We start from the raw sequence: 19,016 nt of genomic DNA, 5'->3' as shown, positions 1-19,016 counted from the left end.
AGTTCCTACCACGGAAAGACTCTATAAAGGTGGGTTCTTTTGTTGGTTCTTAGCCTTGGGGGATGAGCGCAGAGGGTTAGGAACAGCAGATGGGAAGGTGGGACCCAAGGGCTGCTGATTCCGTGTGACTGGCGGTAGCTGGGGGTCAGGAGCGGGAATCCGCTCCGGGGTCTTGCGTTCTGGCGAGGTGCTGCCCTCAGTCTAGCTTGAAGGAGGAGATGTTGAACCCGCCCTGCACACTCAGGTAGCTCAAGTGGTCGTGGCCCAGCCTGTTGGGAAAGGTCAACTGGTGCCCATCTGGCAGCTTCACCTTGAATTCGTTGTTCTCGAAGGTCACGAGGAGCTGTAGTGGGAGGGAAGGCATCAGGGAGGCAGAAGCACCCTGGAAAGGGGCCACGGCAGTGCCTGGTGGCTCAGACGGTCCCAGCCCATGTCTAGGCCAGGGTGCCCTACCATCTGGGCTCTCCCCTTGATATCCTCCTCAGGCCCCTCCCGCCTTTGACCTCACCTTGACCTCTGATCCCGGGCTGAAGCACATGTGACTGTCCCGTTGCTCCTGCCCCCAGCTGTTGCCATCCCGTGAGTTGCAGACGATGGTGGATTCACCGAAACGTGGGTTGAAATGCAGGTTCAGTTTATCTGTCCCCTGGCCCAGATTAAGCACAAAGCTGCAGGGGAAGGAGTAACAGGTGAGAATAAGGGGCCAGCCCTGGCTAAAACAGCTTGGGTCGCAGGGTTGACCACAAACTGGAAGAATCACCAAAGGTTGTGTTAATCGAGGTCTGTACCTTAAAACAAGGAAGGTGACAACTTGATCAGACTTGGCACTGGAGTATCACATTCCATTTAGAGCACAGACTAAGGTTCCTGACAAGAGGGTAGCTAATAGTGACATTTCAGGAAATGAAGGTGTCTATCCTGGGGGAAAGAATTGCTGTTCTCAACTATCTGAAGACCCATTAAGTTTGGCCATAAATAGTTGGACACCTAAAGTGGTGAGCTCCCTGTCATTAGAGGTATGCAATCAGGAGTTGTGTGGTCTCTTGAAAAGATCACTACAGGGGCCTGAGTTAGACCTTCAGGGTCCCTGAGAGTGGGACGTTCTGAGTCATGGGGTGCCTTCATTGGGACGTCTCAGACCTGAGGTATCCCACATTTCTGCAACCCTTAGGGACCCACGCAGGAGAAAGGGGTGATTTTTCTCTTGGTTCCTACACAATGTGTCTGCCTGCCCTTCCCCAACCAAAAGTTGATGGAGATCAGTCCCAAGAAATGCTGACATTGTCCTGCACACAGGAGAGGCTAACGCTGAGCTGTGACATCTGAGGCGGAGAAATGCCTCGGATTCTAATGGAGAAGGCAAACAAGACCACTTGGCGGCCCCTGGCGGCTGTCACTGGTATAATGTGTGTGAAAGGCCGGCCTCTGACCCTTCAGCTGGGTCAAGAGGGTGGTTCCCTGGGGGTTTGGGCCTTCAGTAGCGGCACCTGACTCGCAGAGGACTGGGCAGAGCTTCTGGGATTTCTCACCTGCCCCTTCAGTGTCTGTTGGGGCCAAGGAACTGAGCACATGGCATCCACTGTGAATTCTGAAGCCTCAGATGTGAAAGCAGCCCTAACAGAAGAGGAGCCAGCAGGGGTGTGGGAGGGGGTGAGAGCGTGCAAGAGTATACAGAAGGCCCCTGGTCTGAGGTCACTCTCGTTGTCCGACCATTTCACAAGGCTGCCCTTCCCAGCCTGTTCCAGGTCTGTGGGCAGCCCCCCTCCCCCTCCTGCCTCACCTGCCCCCCCACTGGCTCACCCATCAGCATCATCTGCGATCTTGCCCTTGATCTTCAGGGTTGTCCCCACCTTCATGTCCATGTTCATAATCTCAAATTTCCCCTGCGCCAACAGAGAAACAACCCACACAAATCAATCACACACGTGCCCAGCGCTCTTCTGCTGGTGAAGCCCATTTACCAGCATCATCCCATCCCGACCTGGCCCCAGGCCTCACTCTCCCTCTGCCCACATGAGAGCATGGAGTTGGCAAGGGAAAGAGCCAGAGTGCTCAGATCAAAGCTTCCCGGAGCCCCCCTCTTGCCCATTTTGCTTCACTCTCATCCACTGCAGCCTGAAGAACAGCCAGATCTGGAGACATAGGGCCCAGCTGAGGGAACCTCAGTTTGCCCATCTATGAAATGGATAGAATGACTCCTGCCCACCTCACTGTTCCCAAAAGTGTTTAAGTGATGATGCACAGTGCCCTCTGCAAAATCCCCCTAACAAGGATGTGCTTAGTACTTGCACAAACTTGGAGTCATTTTACTGACAGAAAATGACTGTATCACAGGCAGGTCTAGGCCCATCCCAAATGAAGAATCTATAAAACTCCGTAAGTCACATGTCTGAACATGTCCATCAAAATCCCTCTCCATACCTCACTTTCCTCATCTATAAAATGGGCTAATTTGATTTATTCATTCAGAACCAGTTGCCGAGCGTCCACTGTGTAACAGATGCTGTTGGAGGCCCTGAGGTTAATAGCGCCTCCTTTGAGCTGGTTGGGAGGATGAGAGCTCACGTTTGTGAAGCCCACAAATAGGGCACAGGTTAAAAGCAAATCAAGGGACTGTGGTCATTGTGCTTATTTATTGCTACTACAGTATCCATCTGCTTCCTATTTTTCCATCGACCTTGGCACTGTCTGAATTTCGTATAGCAGGGGTTCCCACAACTTTACTACGGTTAGAGGGAGGCTCTCAAAGCTGGGTTTTCAAAGCTCATTATCCCAGCCCGAGAAAATGTCCAGTTTTCACATCCATGGTTGGAGGGTGTGAGGTTGGGCCAGACAGGATACAGCAGCCACCAAATATTTAGAACACTTTATGGGAGAACACATTTACATTGTGGGATTTCTGTTCACTGATTTTTTTTTTTTTTTTTTTTTTTTCCTGGAGGGAGCACACCTGGGAAACCCTGAACCAACTCGTGGGACCGGGGCGCTTTGCTGAAAGTCAGGGGCGGTGTCCGTGGGGGGAGGATCAATATTCCCCTGCTGGCAGCTGCCTCCTTTCCACGAAGAAGGAAAATAATCTGCCAGTTCATACACAGGGGTAGGGTTGCCCGGTTCTCCTGGAGGCAGTGCATTTTAAAAGGAAGGCCTGAGGGCTTCCCCGGTGGCGCAGTGGTTAAGAATCCGCCTGCCAATGCAGGGAACACGGGTTTGAGCCGTGGTCCGGGAAGATCCCACATGCCGCAGAGCAACTAAGCCCGTGCGCCACAACTGCTGAGCCTGCACTCTACAGCCCACAAGCCACAACTACTGAGCCTGCGCTCTAGAGCTCGTGCTCCGCAAGGGGAGAAGCCACCGCAATGAGAAGCCACGCACCACAACAAAGAGTAGCCCCCGCTCGCCGCAACTAGAGAAAGCCCGCGCGCAGCAACGAAGACCCAACGCAGCCTAAATAAATAAACAAATAAAACAAATTAAAAAAAAAAAAGGAAGGCCTGAAAGAGGGCTTGCCAAGCCCAGCAGAGTGGAGCCTCACAGCACGTCAGACCCTATGATGCCCCAGAGCAGGGTTTCCCAGCCTCGGCACCCTGGACATTTGGGCTGGATCACTCCTGTGGGTCTGTCCTGTGTGCTGTAGGTGGTAGAGCAGCATCCCTGGTCTCTATCCACCAGGTGCCAGTAGCACCCTCCCCCCAAGTTGTGACGACCAAAAGTGTCTCCAGACGTGGTCAGACGTCCCCTGGGTGGGGGGAAATCTCCCTGCCTTCGAGAAAGTGGGATTCAGAGGCAGGAAGCCTCACTCCTCAGATGGGCGCTTAGGGTAACAGCTGGATCACCGGCCAGACTGGATTAAAATTCTCCTTCAGCCTCTCACAGATAGACAGAGAATGCCCTCCTTAGAGAGGTTATCCAGTCCATCCCAAAGAGGAACATGGGCGCCCTGCCGCCAAGCAGACCCTCACAGCTGTGTGCCCTGCGGCACGCACAGTCCCCACCAGATGGCGTGAGGACTCTCCTGTCGCCTCCTAGTTGCATGCGCCACCCACCAGGACCCTGGGACAGTCAGGGTGGGACTGGGATGGGGAGAAGCACCCCCGCTGCCCCTGTACGTCCTGGTGGCTGCCTGGCTCAAACAGAAGAACCCGAGACCCCAAGGCTGCTGCAGGGCAGGGGCATGAGAAAAGCCGGGCTCGGGGTGCATCTGGACAAACAGGGATGCCCGTGGGAGGGGGCCTGACCCCCCTGCTTAACAAAGTCTGAAGCCCAGAGAGAGACAGGGAGGCAAAGCTGGGGTCGGGGTGGGGGCAGGTGTCAGGGGTCAGGATCTAGTGCCAGCTCTGCTCCTAACTGGCCAAATGACTAGGGGCCAGCTGTGCCGCCTTCTGGACCTCGGTTCCCCCATCTTTAATATAAGAGATTTGGACTAGGTGGTCTCAGAGGAAGGAGGGAAAAAAGGGAGGGATGAGACGACCAGGGGAAGGAGAAAGTAGGGAAAGTCTCTGGGCACAGAGGTCCTCCCTGGGAGGCAGAGGGTGCGGAGAGCACCGTGCCATCCACGCTGGACCCTCCAGTCACATCCACACCCTGCACCCCACCTGTGCTGACTTGAATATTGTCTCCCAGAAAACCATGTCTACTCGGAGCCTGTGAATGAGACCTATTTGGAAATAGGGCCAAGTTGAGGTGAGGTCATAGTGGCTGAGGGTGGGCCCTAAATCCAATATGACTGGTGTCCTTATAAGAAGAGGGAAATTTGGACCCAGAAACACAGACACACAGAAAAGACCATGTGAAGACGGAGGCAGAGATTGGAGGGATACAGCTACAAGCCAAGGATGGCTACAGATTGCCAGCAACCAACGGAAGCTGGAAAAGACGTGAAAGAATCCTCCCCTAGAGCCTTCAGAGAGAGCATGTCCCTGTCAACACCTGGATTTCAGACCCCAAGCCTCCAAAACTGTGAGAGAGTAAATTTGTTATGGCAGCCGCAGGAAACCAATATACCATCCTCAGAAGATGCCATCTGTGATCCAAGTCCCCAAATATGGGAGACTGAGGCTCAGAGAGTGTACCTTGTCCAAGTACCTTGTCCAAGGCCACACAGTAGGCTATGGCAGAGCAGGGTTTGCAATCAAAGAATTAGCGAGGGACCTCAAAGAACCTCAACCCCTGCAATTTACAGATTGTGATCTTGGGCAAGTTAATCTTCGAGTCTCAGTTTCTTCATCTTTAATAGGTTAAAGTTGTCTATAGATGTTAGCAGTTACTATTATTGCCACGATTAATATTTCTAATGAGAGGGAATTCCCTGGCGGTCCAGAGGTTAGGACTCCAGCGCTTCCACTGCAGGGGGCCCCGGGTTTGATCCCTGGTCGGGAAAATAAGATCCCGCAAGCTGAGGGGGATAGGCAAAAAAAAAAAAAAAAAATTACTGATGAGAAAACTGAGGCTAGAGGGGGAAAGAAACAGGCTCAGAACCGTGGTGGAGGGAGCAGAGAACCTCGGTGCTAAAGGGCTGTGGAGGGACTTCCCTGGTGGTCCAGTGGTTAGGACTCTACACTCCCAATGCAGGGGACCTGGTTCGATCCCTGGTTGGGGAACAGATCCCACATGCCCGCAACTAAAAATCCCGCGCGTGCAGCAACTGAGACCCGGCGCAGCCAAGTAAATAAATAAATACTTTTTTTAAAAGGGGGTGGGGGGCTTCCCTGGTGGCGCAGTGGTTGAGAATCTGCCTGCCAATGCAGGGGACACGGGTTCGAGCCCTGGTCTGGGAAGATCCCACATGCCGCGGAGCAACTAAGCCCGTGAGCCACAATTACTGAGCCTGCGCATCTGGAGCCTGTGCTCCGCAACAAGAGAGGCCGAGATAATGAGAGGCCCGCGCACCGCGATGAAGAGTGGCCCCCACTTGCCGCAACTAGAGAAAGCCCTCGCACAGAAACAAAGACCCAACACAGCCATAAATAAAAAAATTTTTTTAAAAACTCTTGGGATGTGACCTTAAACATGTATATTTGTAGCAAGCACCCCAAATGATTCTAATGTACAAAACTCATTTAAAAAAAAAAAAAAGGGGGTGGGCTGTGGAGGTGATCTGTCCAACTTCCTCAGTATACAGATGAGGAAACGGAGGCTGGAGGGGCAGCGATGCTTTTCCGCCAGCATCCACCCCACCCCCACTCAGGCGAAGAGGCAGAGGGTTGGAGGAGGTGGGCAGTGGGGAGCCGGCATCCTCACCGACATGGTGGCAGCTCCTGACGGCAGCCCTCGGTGGCTCCTGGAGATCTGGGCTCAGGGTCTCACCTCACAGTCCAGCTTATATCCTAGAATATTACACATTAACTCCCCCAAGGCCATAAATGAGGACTTTGGTCCTTTCTGCCAGGGTGTTTCTCCACCCACATCTCCTGGTACCCAGAACAAACAGGCAGAAGGCTCCTCACCCCAGCCCGGCCAACTCAGCACAGAGCATCCTCCTGGCCTCCCTCCAGCCCAGCTTCCCAACCTCCTCCCGGATCTCGATGGCATGTGACCCCAGAAGCAGCGCTGAACTGGGCGCCAAGAGCGGGCACAAACCATGTGAGCTTGGCAGGCTACCCAACAACCCTGAGCCCCACTTTCTCATCCTTAAACAGAGAGACTTGTGTGTAAAAATCTCTATACTTTTATGATGTCCAGATTCATTTTGAGAGTCTTTTGTTTTCTCCCCTCACCTCATGATTTTTCTGATTGTCTGTGAAAGTTTTAAAAGCAATACATGGTGGATTCAAAGAAAACATCTAGAAGTATCAATAGCAAACTAAGTAGGGAAGGGAGTGGGAGGGCTGGGGAGGGTGGGGTGGGTAATGGGATTTCCGTGCTTTGCTCTTTACCCCTGCTACTTATGTAATTGACATGCTTACCATAGTCAGTTAGAGATATTAAATAAAAAGAAATACGGGGCTTCCCTGGTGGCGCAGTGGTTTAGAATCTGCCTACCAATGCAGGGGACACGGGTTCGAGCCCTCGTCTGGGAGGATCCCACATGCCGCGGAGCAACTGGGCCCGTGAGCCACAACTACTGAGCCTGCGCGTCTGGAGCCTGTGCTCCGCAACGGGAGAGGCTGCGATAATGAGAGGCCCGCGCACTGCGATGAAGAGTGGCCCCCACTTGCGGCAACTGGAGAAAGCCCTCGCACAGAGACGAAGACCCAACACAGCCGTAAATAAATAAATAAAAACTTTAAAAAAAAAAAACAAAAAACGAAATACGATCACTCATAATCCCACCACCAGGATGGAACCTGCTTATTTTATTGGCACATTTCCTTCCATGCGGTTTTCAATGGATTTATATCATAGACACACGTTGTCTATTCAATTGTTGATCCTGCTTCATTCAGTAAACATTAAAGCCCACAAATCTATATTTCAGAACTATATATTAATGGCAGTGAAATACTCTACCTTTCAATGACTAAATTTATTCAACCTATTTCCTTCTGCTGAACACTTACATTAATTCCAAGTGTTTGCTATTAAAAATGCTACTGCATTCAATTATTTGCACATAACGTCTGGCAGCATCATGACAATTTTTTTAAGGCGGATTCCCAGAAGTAGAATTTTTCTAGAGCCCTGGTCTGGCGAGCTGGAGAGTTTTCCATTAGAGCTGGCGGTAGCCACTCTGGGTGGGGTGCTGGTGGGCCAGCCCTGCTGAAGGCCCTTCTGTGCCAGGAGCTGACAGGTGGCTCACTGCGCAGCACTCACAGAGGACACCGCCTTCAGTCCCCGGCCCGCCCTGAGACGAGAGGGATTTCCTCGCAAGGAAATTGATCCCTTCTTGATCTTTCTCCCAGGGCCATTGTAAAACCCAAGCAAGATAAGGAGTTGAAAGTGCTTCATAAACGGAAACTCTCTAATCAACAGAAACTACACCTTGTAGAGGTGACATTTTTCTGATGATATCAGTAATTCTAGCCCACAGTAGAAAGTACACAAAGTAAAAAGAACTTAAAAGTTCACTTGTTTTAGAAGAATGTTTAAAGACAGGAGAACATGACCACACTTATGAATTGTGCTCTTTTCTGTGTGTATGTTTTACATCAATGGAAGATTTTTAAAATACTAATAAAGGAAAGGAAAAAATCACTGACACTTGCATCTCCAACCTTGTTCTCTTAATAATGCCTACCTTCTGCAGGGTATTTTACGCTTTACAGAGCACTTTTTCCAGGCCTCATCACAATAAACTCAATAAATTCTGGAGGTGATCTTTACTATTGCCCCATTTTTCAGATGAGGAACAAAGGTTCCCAGCCCTCATACAACTAAGAAGTAGCAGAGCTTGCCTTGTCTACCAACCCATTGCTCAGATGACTGCCAAGGCATGCTACACTGCCTTCACTTAGCAAAAACAATATTTGACCTCCAGGAGGAGTATGATCTTAAACCCTTTGTGTGGTGGCAACCTCTTAGCTGGCCCCCAGTGATCCCTACTCTTGGTATTCACACCCGTGTATAACTGGCTCCCCTTGAGCGAGGCTAGACCCAGTGACCCAATTCTAATAGCACTAGAATTCTAGAACAGAATGCTAGAAGATTAGGTTTCAAAAGACTGATTATGAAAAGAAAGACTACAAAAAGACTGCTCTCTCACTCTCTCTCATTCTCTCTCTCTCTCTCTCTCTCTCTCTCTCTCTCTCTCTGCCCTAGCTCTGGGGGAAGAAGCAAGTGAGCCATGTTATCAGTAGTCCTATGGAGAAGTCCATGTGCCAGAGAACTGACGTCTCCGGCCAACCAGTGATGAGGACCTGAGCCCTGCCAATACCACTGTGAGTGAACTTGGCAGCGGATCTTCTCCCATTTGAGCCTTGGGATGGCTGGTGTCACCAACAATTTGACTGCAGCCTTGTGAGAGACCCTGAGCCAGAAGGCACCCAGCTAAGTCCTGTCTGGATTCCTGACCCCAGGAACTGTAAGAAATGTGTTTCTTATTTTAAGTCCCTAAGTTCTGGTTAATTTGTTACACAGCAGTAGATAAGTAATACACTTTGCCAAGCAATTGTTATCAGAAGTTTGGTGGGAGAAATAATGCTCATGAAAGCCTCCTGACTAAAGAATCTGCAGGGACTTCCCTGGGTGGCACAGTGGTTAAGAATCCACCTGCCAATGCAGGGGACACGGGTTCAATCCCTGGGCCGGGAAGATCCCACATGCCGCGGAGCAACCAAGCCCGTGTGCCGCAACTACTGAGCCCGCGTGCCACAACTACTGAGCCCGCATGCCACAACTACTGAGCCCGTGTACCTAGAGCCCATGCTCTGCAACAAGATAAGTCACTGCAATGAGAAGCCCGTGCACCACAACAAAGAGTAGCCCCTGCTCACTGTAACTAAAAAAAGCCCATATGCAGCAACAAAGATCCAAAGCAGTCAAAAATAAATAAATATATTTTTAAAATAAATAAATTTTTAAAATAAATAAATAAAGAATCTGCAGTCCGCACATGTCCCTAGACATTCTACTACCTTGGTCTTTTTAAAGAACCAGCTCTTGGTTTTGTTTCCTTCATTATTTTCTGCTTTTATGCTAATTAACTTTTAGAGTTTTTTTTTACTTTTTCTTTTATTGCTCTTTTTCTAACTTCTTGAGGTGAATGTTTAGTTCATTGACTTTTCATCTTTTCTTCTTACTAATAACTGTATTTAAAGCTATGAATTTTCCTCTACCTACTACTTTGGCCCCTTCTCGTAGATTTTTCAGATGTTCTGCTCAATATTCCAAATGTTACCCTTGAATCAAGCCAGATGATCAGAAAGTTGTTCTCAGCACTTAGTACATGCTTAATAAATATTTATTGACTGACTGACTGAATAGCAAAAATCATCATCATCATCAGGGAAGAGTTAGAAAGTGAAACATCAATACTACAGGATTGGCTAAGTTAATGGTGCTAAGAAAATATAAATGAACTATTATGCGGCCATCAGAAATCACAATTTGAGGAGACCCTCAATGGCCGTGGTTCCTTGCTCATGGTACAGTGTTAAGTGAATAAAGCGGCTACAAAAGCAAGTTCCCAGGACTTCATGATGGGCCCTTACAGATCTGCCTTCACTGAATTGTACACCAGGCCACCAGGCTGCGCTGAGGGACAACAGTGAGGAGCAGCCGTAACAAAGCTGCTGGTGTGTCCACCTCTGAGGTGCCAAGGAGGACATGGCCTAGCTGGCCACACAGGGTCTCCCTCATGGAACAAAAGCACAAAAGACTTGATTCAAATGCATGGGATTGAGGGCCCCATAGAAGAAAAGTACAAAATAAAGCCAGGCCTTAAAGAGGCCAAGTCTAGTAGAGAGACAAGCTTGGGCACAGGAAACGACTAGAAAATAATTAATGACACCCCAATGGAAGGCTTCAGAAAGTCCCAGATTCCTGGGGCCGGAGGGGGTTCTCCAATGTCATTTAGAGGTCAGTACAGCTCTGGAATCTTGGTTCCAACCTCTCTGAGTTCAGTCTCCTCCTCTGTAAAATGAGAGCAATAAGTGTTGTGAGGATTAAGGGAGACAAAGCCTGGCACTTCGTTAATAGTTAACAGAAAACATTTGTCATTATTATCAGGAGCCCAGTGCCCTACCTGTGTCAGCTGGAGGAAGGCTGCTCACCTCCACCTGGCGGCCAAGTCTGAGCCCCAGGCCTGTGGGAATGTTCTCCTTGCAAACTCCCAGGGCCCCATCATGACTTTTGTGAGCCTGAAGTACTTCTGCCTTCATGGGTCCCTTCCTCCATTAGAAAACATATATTATATACACATAGACATAAACATACATATATTTAATTGTATTTTATGACTGCATTGAATAAATATATCAATGTTACATTTTTTTTTAATTTTTTTAAAATTTTTTTATTTATTTATATTTATTTTTGGCTGTGTTGGGTCTTCATTTCTGTGCGAGGGCTTCCTCTGCTTGTGGCAAGTGGGGGCCACTCTTCATCGCGGTGCGCAGGCCTCTCACTATCACAGCCTCTCTTGTTGCGGAGCACAGGCTCCCGACGCGCAGGCTCAGCAGTTGTGGCTCACGGGCCTAGTTGCTCCGCGGCATGTGAGATCCTCCCAGACCAGGGCTCGAACCCGTGTCCCCTGCATTGGCAGGCAGATTCTCAACCGCTGCGCCACCAGGGAAGCCCTATATTTTTTAAATAAATAAATTTATTCGTTTATTTATTTTTGACTGCGTTGGGTCTTCGTTGCTGCGTGCAGGCTTTCTCTAGTTGCAGAGAGTGGACTTCTCATTGCGGTGGCTTCTCTTGTTGTGGAGCACAGGCTCTAGGTGCACAGGCTTCAGTACTTGTGGCACACAGGCTTAGCTCTCCACGACATGTGGTATCTTCCCCGACCAGGGATCGACCCGTGTCCCCTGCGTTGGCAGGCGGATTCTTAACCACTGAGCCACCAGGGAAGTCCCTCAGTGCTATTTATTAAAACACTTTTGTCTACCTGAAAGTTCACTTTCTCTTCTGATTTTATTTTTTTGGCCACACCACGTGACATATGGAATCTTAGTTCCTCGACCAGGGATGGAACCTGTGCCCCCTGCCGTGGAAGCATGGAGCCCTAACCACTGGACTGCCAGGGAATTCCTCTTCTGATTTTATAAGAGATTAAAACATTTTGGTGGGCCCCTAAATTGTCTGGGCCTGAGCCACTGTGTTCTGCTGGGCCTAATGGAGAGTTTGGCCCGTGGCTTCCAGTAACTGTCACCCACCAGGCCTCCTGCTGTTGGGGGACTTTGGTCCTGAGGTCTGTGGGATCCCTGCCTATCTCCTCTCCTGTCCTTCTCCTCCCAAAGAACAAACAAATCAACTCATCAGTGATGTCTGTCCGCACTTCCCTCCCTGGTCATTCCCTCTCCAACTTCCTCTTTCTGAGACCAGGAGGTGCCAGGACGGGGCCCATGGAAAGCACCGAGCTTTTGGCATCAAATAGGCAAATAACACATCCTGGCTCTGTCACCTGCAAGCTGAGGAGCCACGTCAAGTCACTTCAAGCCTCAGTTTCTTCATTTGTGGAAGGGAACTAATAGTATCTTCTTCACGGGGTGATCGTGAGAATTTTTGTTTGTTTGTTTGTTTTGGTTTTTTAGGGCTATGCAGCATGCAGGATCTTAGTTCCCCAGCCAGGGATCAAACCCGTGCCCCCTGCAGTGGAAGCGCGGAGTCCTAACCACTGGACCACCAGGGAATTCCCGATTGTGAGAATTTTTAAAGATTTTTTAAATTAAAAAAGTTAACCTATGTAGCATGTGGGGCGCATAATAGATGCTAAAAATTAAGTAAAGAAACAAATGTCTTCCTTCCTTGCTTTGAGGGAGGATTCCTAAATGGGCAGAGGTTTCACCTGAGACGATGAAGCCAAGTATCCAGGACAGTGGAGAGAGCAGAAGCTCAGAGCGAATCTGCAACAAGCAGCACGAGCCTGGAGTCTGGCTGGTGAGCACATCCCTTCCCCCGCCCCTGGAGGACAGTTCTCCTTGGGAAGCCAGCGTCCATCCTCCCAGAGCCCAGGGAGCCTGGGACTAGAGCATGATGGGTAAGGAGAAAGACGCTGGTGACAGCCAGATGTACCATCTCAAGGGGCCAAATGATCACACCAGCAAGATCGGGGCCCTGTTTCCCCTGGACAGATCTAGGGCTTATGATCTGTGCTTTCCAGTCCCTATACAGAGAAAAGCCCCTCTTATTCCCACAATCTTTCTTCAGTTGTGTTAGCCTCAGGCACAGGGAGGTCTGTCTATAGCTGTGTGACCTTGGGCAAGTCACGTAACCTCTCTGGGCTTCAGCTGGTCCGTCTGCAAAATGGGAATTGTCACGGTCACACCTCACAGGGCAGATGTGGGCCTTAAGGGAGAACGTACGTGAAGTGCTAATCGTAGTGCCGACCCATGTTCAGCTGAATAAATAAATGTTCGCTGTTATTAAATATTAATATCAGGTCTGCTTGGACGTCCAGCCCTGCTTCTGCATCTCTGACCAGCCGACCGTCTGTGCTTCAACGGACATCCACAGAGCTCTTACCTCATCTGGTCCAGGGATCTTCCTTGTTTAACCTGATTGCCGGGTTCTGTGGCCTCACCCTGAACCCCAGCTGCTGGCTGCACCTGGCCACACTCCCAGTGCACATCCTTCCAGGACTGCCTAGGTCCACTGGAGCTCCTGGGTCATCCTCGCCTCACCTGGAATTGGGGAGGGCCTTTGTGGGAGGAAGGGGTGGGTCATAGCCACTTCACTGTCTCCCCTTCTCCACTCCTGCCCCCACAATCTTTTCACCACCCATTGGGGTCTTTGTAAAATGGAAATGACAACACCCCACTCTCCTGCTCGAAACCCTCCAGTGGCTTCTTCTCACACTTAGAACAAATCCAAACTCCGCCCCTTGGCTGACAAGGTCCCGCCGATCCGGTCCTGTCCACCTTGCAGCCTCATCTCATCACACGTGCCCCCTGGCCAGGCTGACCTGTGGATTCGCCAAACTCATTCCAGCCTCAAGACTTTGTCCTTGCTGTTCCCTCCACCTAGAACTCTTCCTCAGCTCTTGGCTGGACCTTATCAGGTTGATCTTAACTCAAGGGTGGATGGATGGATGGATGGATGGATGGATGGATGGATGAGTGCATGGGAGGATGAAAAGGTGAATAGGTGGTTGGGAGGGTGGGTGAGGGGTGGATGGACGAATGGGTGGTTGGATGGTAGATCAGCAGCAGGAACCACTCATCACAGGGCTCAGAAGGGGGGTACCTTCAGTGGCTCCAATCCAGTGATGCATTGCCCCTTCACTTCCTCTTCCCCCCACCCCCTCCCAGCATGTTACCCAGGTCCTTTGGACCAGGGAGGCTCCTTCTCAGGGTCATACCTACCTATGAACATGTGGTACTGGGTGCATTTACACAAGAGACCATAATGTTCTATGTTCTGCTTCTTATAAGTGGCAAGAGGAACATTTTTTCCATAGAGAACATCTCTCTAGAAATTAAACAATAAAGCAAACTGTTTCTGTCACTTGGGTAGTCCTGGAGTGCCCTTCCTGGGGGAGAGGAGACCTCAGCCCTGAGCCTAGTTCCTGCGTCCACAGCACCCAGTCTTCCTGTGGACAATGGGGGCTTGGATGCCTTAATGGCCTGGTCACAGCTGATGCGGCAGATCCATGGAGTACAGAAGCAACACCTGGATTGCAACTCCCAACCGAGAATTCCCACCTGCGCCCAGCTCCTGATCGGCATGTGAATTATATCTCAATAAAGCTATTTTAAAAATCAGAGATTCCCTAGAGTTCGTAATGACAACTTATTTTCACTTATTTTCCTTTTAAGACCCCACCTGGAGTCTGGGTTCCAGCTACAGGGCACAGCCATGGTGTTTTCTGAAGGTTGTAGAAGGGGAAACCTCTCTCCAAGAGAGAGAAAGCATTTGCCTCCTCCTGCTGGCCACTAAGAGAACAAACTAAATTAGGTTGAAAAATAGATTGTCAACTGCTAAGCATTTATCTTAAAAAAAAAAAAGAGAGAAAGAAAAGAAAAAGAAGACATGCATGCTATTTAAAAAACACTTCACAAAGCTCAAGGAAAAGCAAGTCCCCCATCCACCCCGGTCCCCACAGCTACTCAGAGGCGAATACCCTTCTCCTGCTTCCTTCCAGAGATACCCTACACACCACACAGGTGCAAGTGTGCAAGTGTACCTTGCTTTTATTCTCTTAATATATCTTGAAGATTGTTCCATATCAGTAAAACACTTTTCTCTTTCCAAAGGCTGTGTCCGACTACTCTGAGATCCAACTAATGGGAAGTTGAGTTGGACATACATTTAGTTTGAGTTTAGTAGATTATAGTTATAAGGTTCACAGTCAACTTCTAGAATAGTTAGGTGATTGCTAGCATCCTAGTGTAGGGAATGGTTCCCAGAAGTACTCCAATCACCCATACCCAGTCACCATGTCAATTCACCTGGTGTCCTGACATAAAGGTGCAGGGACAGAGGTCACATCACTACGTCACCGTGACACCTAGCCACCTGACGTGGGAAGAATGTGGGCAGTGGAGGAGAAACCAGGTCTGCGTTGTATAGAGCCAGAAGCCAGTCTATGGAAAACTCTTCCAATTCTCAGACGTGTAAAATTACATGTGGAGGATCGAGTTCCCACTGATCTAGTTACAGCAAAAGTCCACGCCATTGGGAACACAATTAATAGCACAGCGTATCTAATTATAAATGCACCACATGCTACTTTCTTTTTGGGGCGGGAGAATCATGTGCAACAGAATTAACCAGGATGCCTCTGTTGTAGGACACCAACCCATAACAGTACTGTGCATAGCAAGTACATCTGTGTATGTCTTCAAATGTTTTATATATCATGACTCATAGGCTTCTGTCTCATACACACCACATTTTGTTCTGACAAAGTCTGCGGCTCCTAGTGAAACCACACAGAAAATTTGTTTTCCCAAATTTGACAAAATTAAACATTTTAGGTTTACGTGACATTACCAAAAACTGATTGCAAAGCTGAGAAAAACTTTTCTAAAATAATAAAACAAAAAACATTTTGATCAAACATGCTAGAAGCCTGACTTTTCTTTCTCTTTATAGAAAATATAAGAAAGTCACTGCTATATGAAAAGCAGGCATCCTCAAATTGCAGAAAAAAAGGTAGTAAAGCAACACGTCAGGTAGTTTAGTGAAAATTTCTTATTGTTCTGACTTTATGATTATGGTGTTTGTCAGACTCTTTTTTTTTACTCTTTATTTTTTGTTCGTTTGTTTTGGCCACGCCACACGGCACGCGGGATCTTAGTTCCCTGGCCTGGGATTGAACCTCCAATCCCTGCAGTGGAAGCTCAGAGTCTCAACCACTGGACCATCAGGGAAATCCCAGTCAGACTTTTAAAGTTTGTAATTTATAGGAATTTATTTTTTTGCTCTAAATAAATACCTGATTTTGCATACATAATTTTATATTCTTTTTTTTTAAAGAGGTCCCTAAATTTTACAAACTTCAGCCTCCATAAAACTTGAGTTCAGCTGGTCCTGATGTAAAGTGCATTTCTTACATTGGATATCTGTCAAAAAAAAAAAAATTTAAAAGCTCTGGACTAGGGACTTCCCTGGCGGTCCAGTGGTTACACCTTACAATGCAGGGGGTATGGGTTCGATCCCTGGTCAGGGAGCTAAGATCCCACATGCCTCGTGTCCAAAAACCCAACCCAAAACATAAAACAGAAGCAACACTGTAACAAATTCAATAAAGACTTTAAAAATGGTCCACATCAAAAAGAATCTAAAAAAAAAGAATTAAATTTAAAAAAAAAAGCTCTGGACTATATATGTTATCGCAAACCTTTCTTCCAGCTCCAGAAGTTTCTAAATCTGTGGGAAATGCACGCTGTCCCCTCCTCTGAGCAGCTGCAACTCTGACAAAAAGAGAAGGAAGTCCTTTCTTGGAGCTTATCCAAGTCTTTCCTGCTCTACTTGGAGTCCTTGTCCCCTAGGGAGGCAGGAAGACAAAATGCCAGTGTGCTAAGTTCCAGGGGGAGAAGTGAAGACAGAAGCCCTGAAGGTATAAGCTTTGGGGGAAAGGGAAGAGAGAGGGGTAGGACCAAAGCCCTAAATCTAGGGAACACAATTGAGGGGCTCTCCCAGTATGACAGTAGTGGTCACCACCTGGAGCTTTCTTTATTTAGCATTTATTGAGTGCACATATATACTATGTGTTCTATATTATCTTTAATCCTCTGCCAACTGAGGCTCAAGTGGTAAAAGACTTGCCCAAAGTCACATAACTCTGCTCTCTCCTGCCCTGCACATTCTTCCCTCCATCTACCTCACAGTTCCTGGGGTTCCTAAAGTTCAGTATGTACTTCCCACATACTGCCCCCTCAGCTAGGGGAGGAAATTCCTCCTCCTTCAGCTCCATGCTCAAGGGCACCTCCTCTTTCCACCTCTCACTCCACCACCAGGGTAATTGGTCTTGCCGTCCTCTGCTGCTCTTAGAATATACCCTTGCAGGACTTGTTACAGCATCGCTGGTGTAACAGCTCCCTGGTGCATTGTCTTCGTGGCACCACCCAGATCTGAAATTTAGAAAACAAATTGTTCATTTATTTATGTTCTTATTAGTTTACTAGAATGTAAGTTCCACGAGGGCGGTGCCTTGCCGGTCTTATTCACCCCTGTATGCCCTGACACAGGACTTGGCACAAGGTGGGTGTTCAATAATTACTTCCAAGTGCAACCTCTACCTCAAAATTGTGCTCCACGCTCCAAGTCTCAGAGCACAAGAATGAATGGCACGCCTCTTTCCATCAGCCAATTAACGCTGGGCAATATTTGCATATTGCCTTCCTATTGGTGAAATCCGTGGTCTCTAGTTTCCTTCCAGCCAGTGGAAGGAGGGTCATAATATCGGCCTCTGTGGCCACACCCTTCTGTAAAAACCAGATCTTCCTACCCGCTGGAAAGGGGTATGGATGGGGGTGGGGGGCGGAACGGGGTTGCTCAGACCTTTCAGTCCCCAGCCCCTTATCCTCTAACCCCGTTGGCACACAACTCAGTCACACAGCGAGTGTGACCCTACCTGGTATACCTGAGCACCGAGCTGGGAGAGGCTGATGTTAAGAAGAGCTGGGGCAGAGGGAGGTCGGACACCAGGATCCCGCTAAGCTGCAGTGATCATCCACACCGCGCAGTCAGACCATCGGGTGGGTCTGTATTACCCCAGACGTGCACATCTCGGATCTAAGGTCTCTGAGGAACCAGAGCAGGCAAAGGGGGTTCAGGGAGCTGGGGGTGGACTGAGCATAGGATAACGCTAACTTTGGACTGCAAATTCCTGGGCCACATCCCGGGAGTCCTACTTGAATATGAGGTTGCCCAGGAGCCTGAATTCTTCATTAGTTCCCCAGGGGATTTTGACACAGGTAGCCACCTCAGAGAAAACCAGCAGTTGGATTAGTTGATTATAGCTGCTTCAAGGACAGCTCAGCTCTACTTGCCCACCCCCTCCTAGGGGTTCCCCAAGTCACTCAGAGGAACACATTTGCAAATGGTGGAGAAGGGAAGAGCTGCCAAAGGCCCAATTCCTGCATTTCCTGTTTCCTGTGTTGGTCCTCCTTCCTTTCAGCATCCTCACCTTTGTCACCATCCTCAGATCCTTCCTTCCACACCTTCTACCCTGACACCCAGTTTGGGCCAGGCCCTACCTGCATAGCCACTTCCTGACTCCCTCACCAATCCCTGCTCTCCAGGACTCAGTGAGGCGAGCCTAGACCCTTCACTAAAAGTACGATCTGGCTCCCCTCCCACACACACTCGCTGTGCAATGTTGAGCACATTCCTGCACCCCTTCATCCATAAAGCTTATGAATAATAGTTTCAACTCATTCATTTATTCAATCCATGTTGATTGAACACCTATGTGCCAGTTACTCTTTCAAGTCTTGAGGATACATCGGTGAACCAAATAGCTGAAATTCCTCATCCTCACCGAGTTTACATTCCAGTGGGGGAGGAAGACAGAAAACACGATGAAGAAAGGAAATAGACAGTGCTAAGACAGATAAGTGCTAAGGAGAAAAGTCCAGCAGAGAAAGTGGGTGGAGAGCATTTATTGGGGTTCACTTTGAAGACACCCTTCCACTGAATTCTCACAACCGTGTTTCAGATGAGAAGCCTGAGATAGAGAGTGTCTAAGTGACTTGTCCTAGGTCATACAGTTTAGAAAGAAGTCAAGTCAGAATTTGAACCCTGGTCAAATCTATGCCGTCTTTAAAAAGTGAGTCTTGACAGTGTGTATATGCCCCTAAATCAATGCGGTAAATGCGGTTGCATTTTATTTCTGTAATAATTCATTTCAGTAATAAAAGAAACAAAGGAAAAGAGCTCTAAGTACATATTATGTTACAGCTTTTGTTGAGGAATGCAGTAAACATACATATCACTTTCCTATATAATTTTAATGGCCTGTGGGGGAGAATTTA

General features: G+C 48.6%; 1 protein-coding gene across 2 annotated transcripts; it reads right to left on the bottom strand.

The window, feature by feature from the left end:
- Positions 1-2: 2 nt before the first annotated feature.
- On the bottom strand, positions 3-17,546 carry LGALS2 (galectin 2). Of its 2 annotated transcripts, none has more exons than XM_082420121.1 (4): positions 16,379-17,546; positions 1,801-1,883; positions 509-668; positions 3-343 (listed from the first exon to the last, which is right to left on the bottom strand). In XM_082420121.1, the coding sequence occupies exons 2-4, from the start codon at positions 1,866-1,868 to the stop codon at positions 197-199; spliced, it is 375 nt and encodes a 124-aa protein (XP_082276247.1). In that variant the 5' UTR covers positions 1,869-1,883; positions 16,379-17,546; the 3' UTR covers positions 3-196. The 2 variants fall into 2 exon arrangements, with proteins under 2 accessions (XP_082276247.1, XP_082276246.1); XM_082420120.1 differs by lacking the exon at positions 16,379-17,546 and adding an exon at positions 6,238-6,763.
- Positions 17,547-19,016: the final 1,470 nt, after the last annotated feature.

Source organism: Balaenoptera physalus (genome assembly GCF_965194825.1).
Source record: "Balaenoptera physalus genome assembly, chromosome: 13".
Classification (NCBI taxonomy): domain Eukaryota; kingdom Metazoa; phylum Chordata; class Mammalia; order Artiodactyla; family Balaenopteridae; genus Balaenoptera; species Balaenoptera physalus.
Note: the sequence above shows the minus strand (reverse complement) of the source record. Positions and strands in the feature narration are given on the sequence as shown.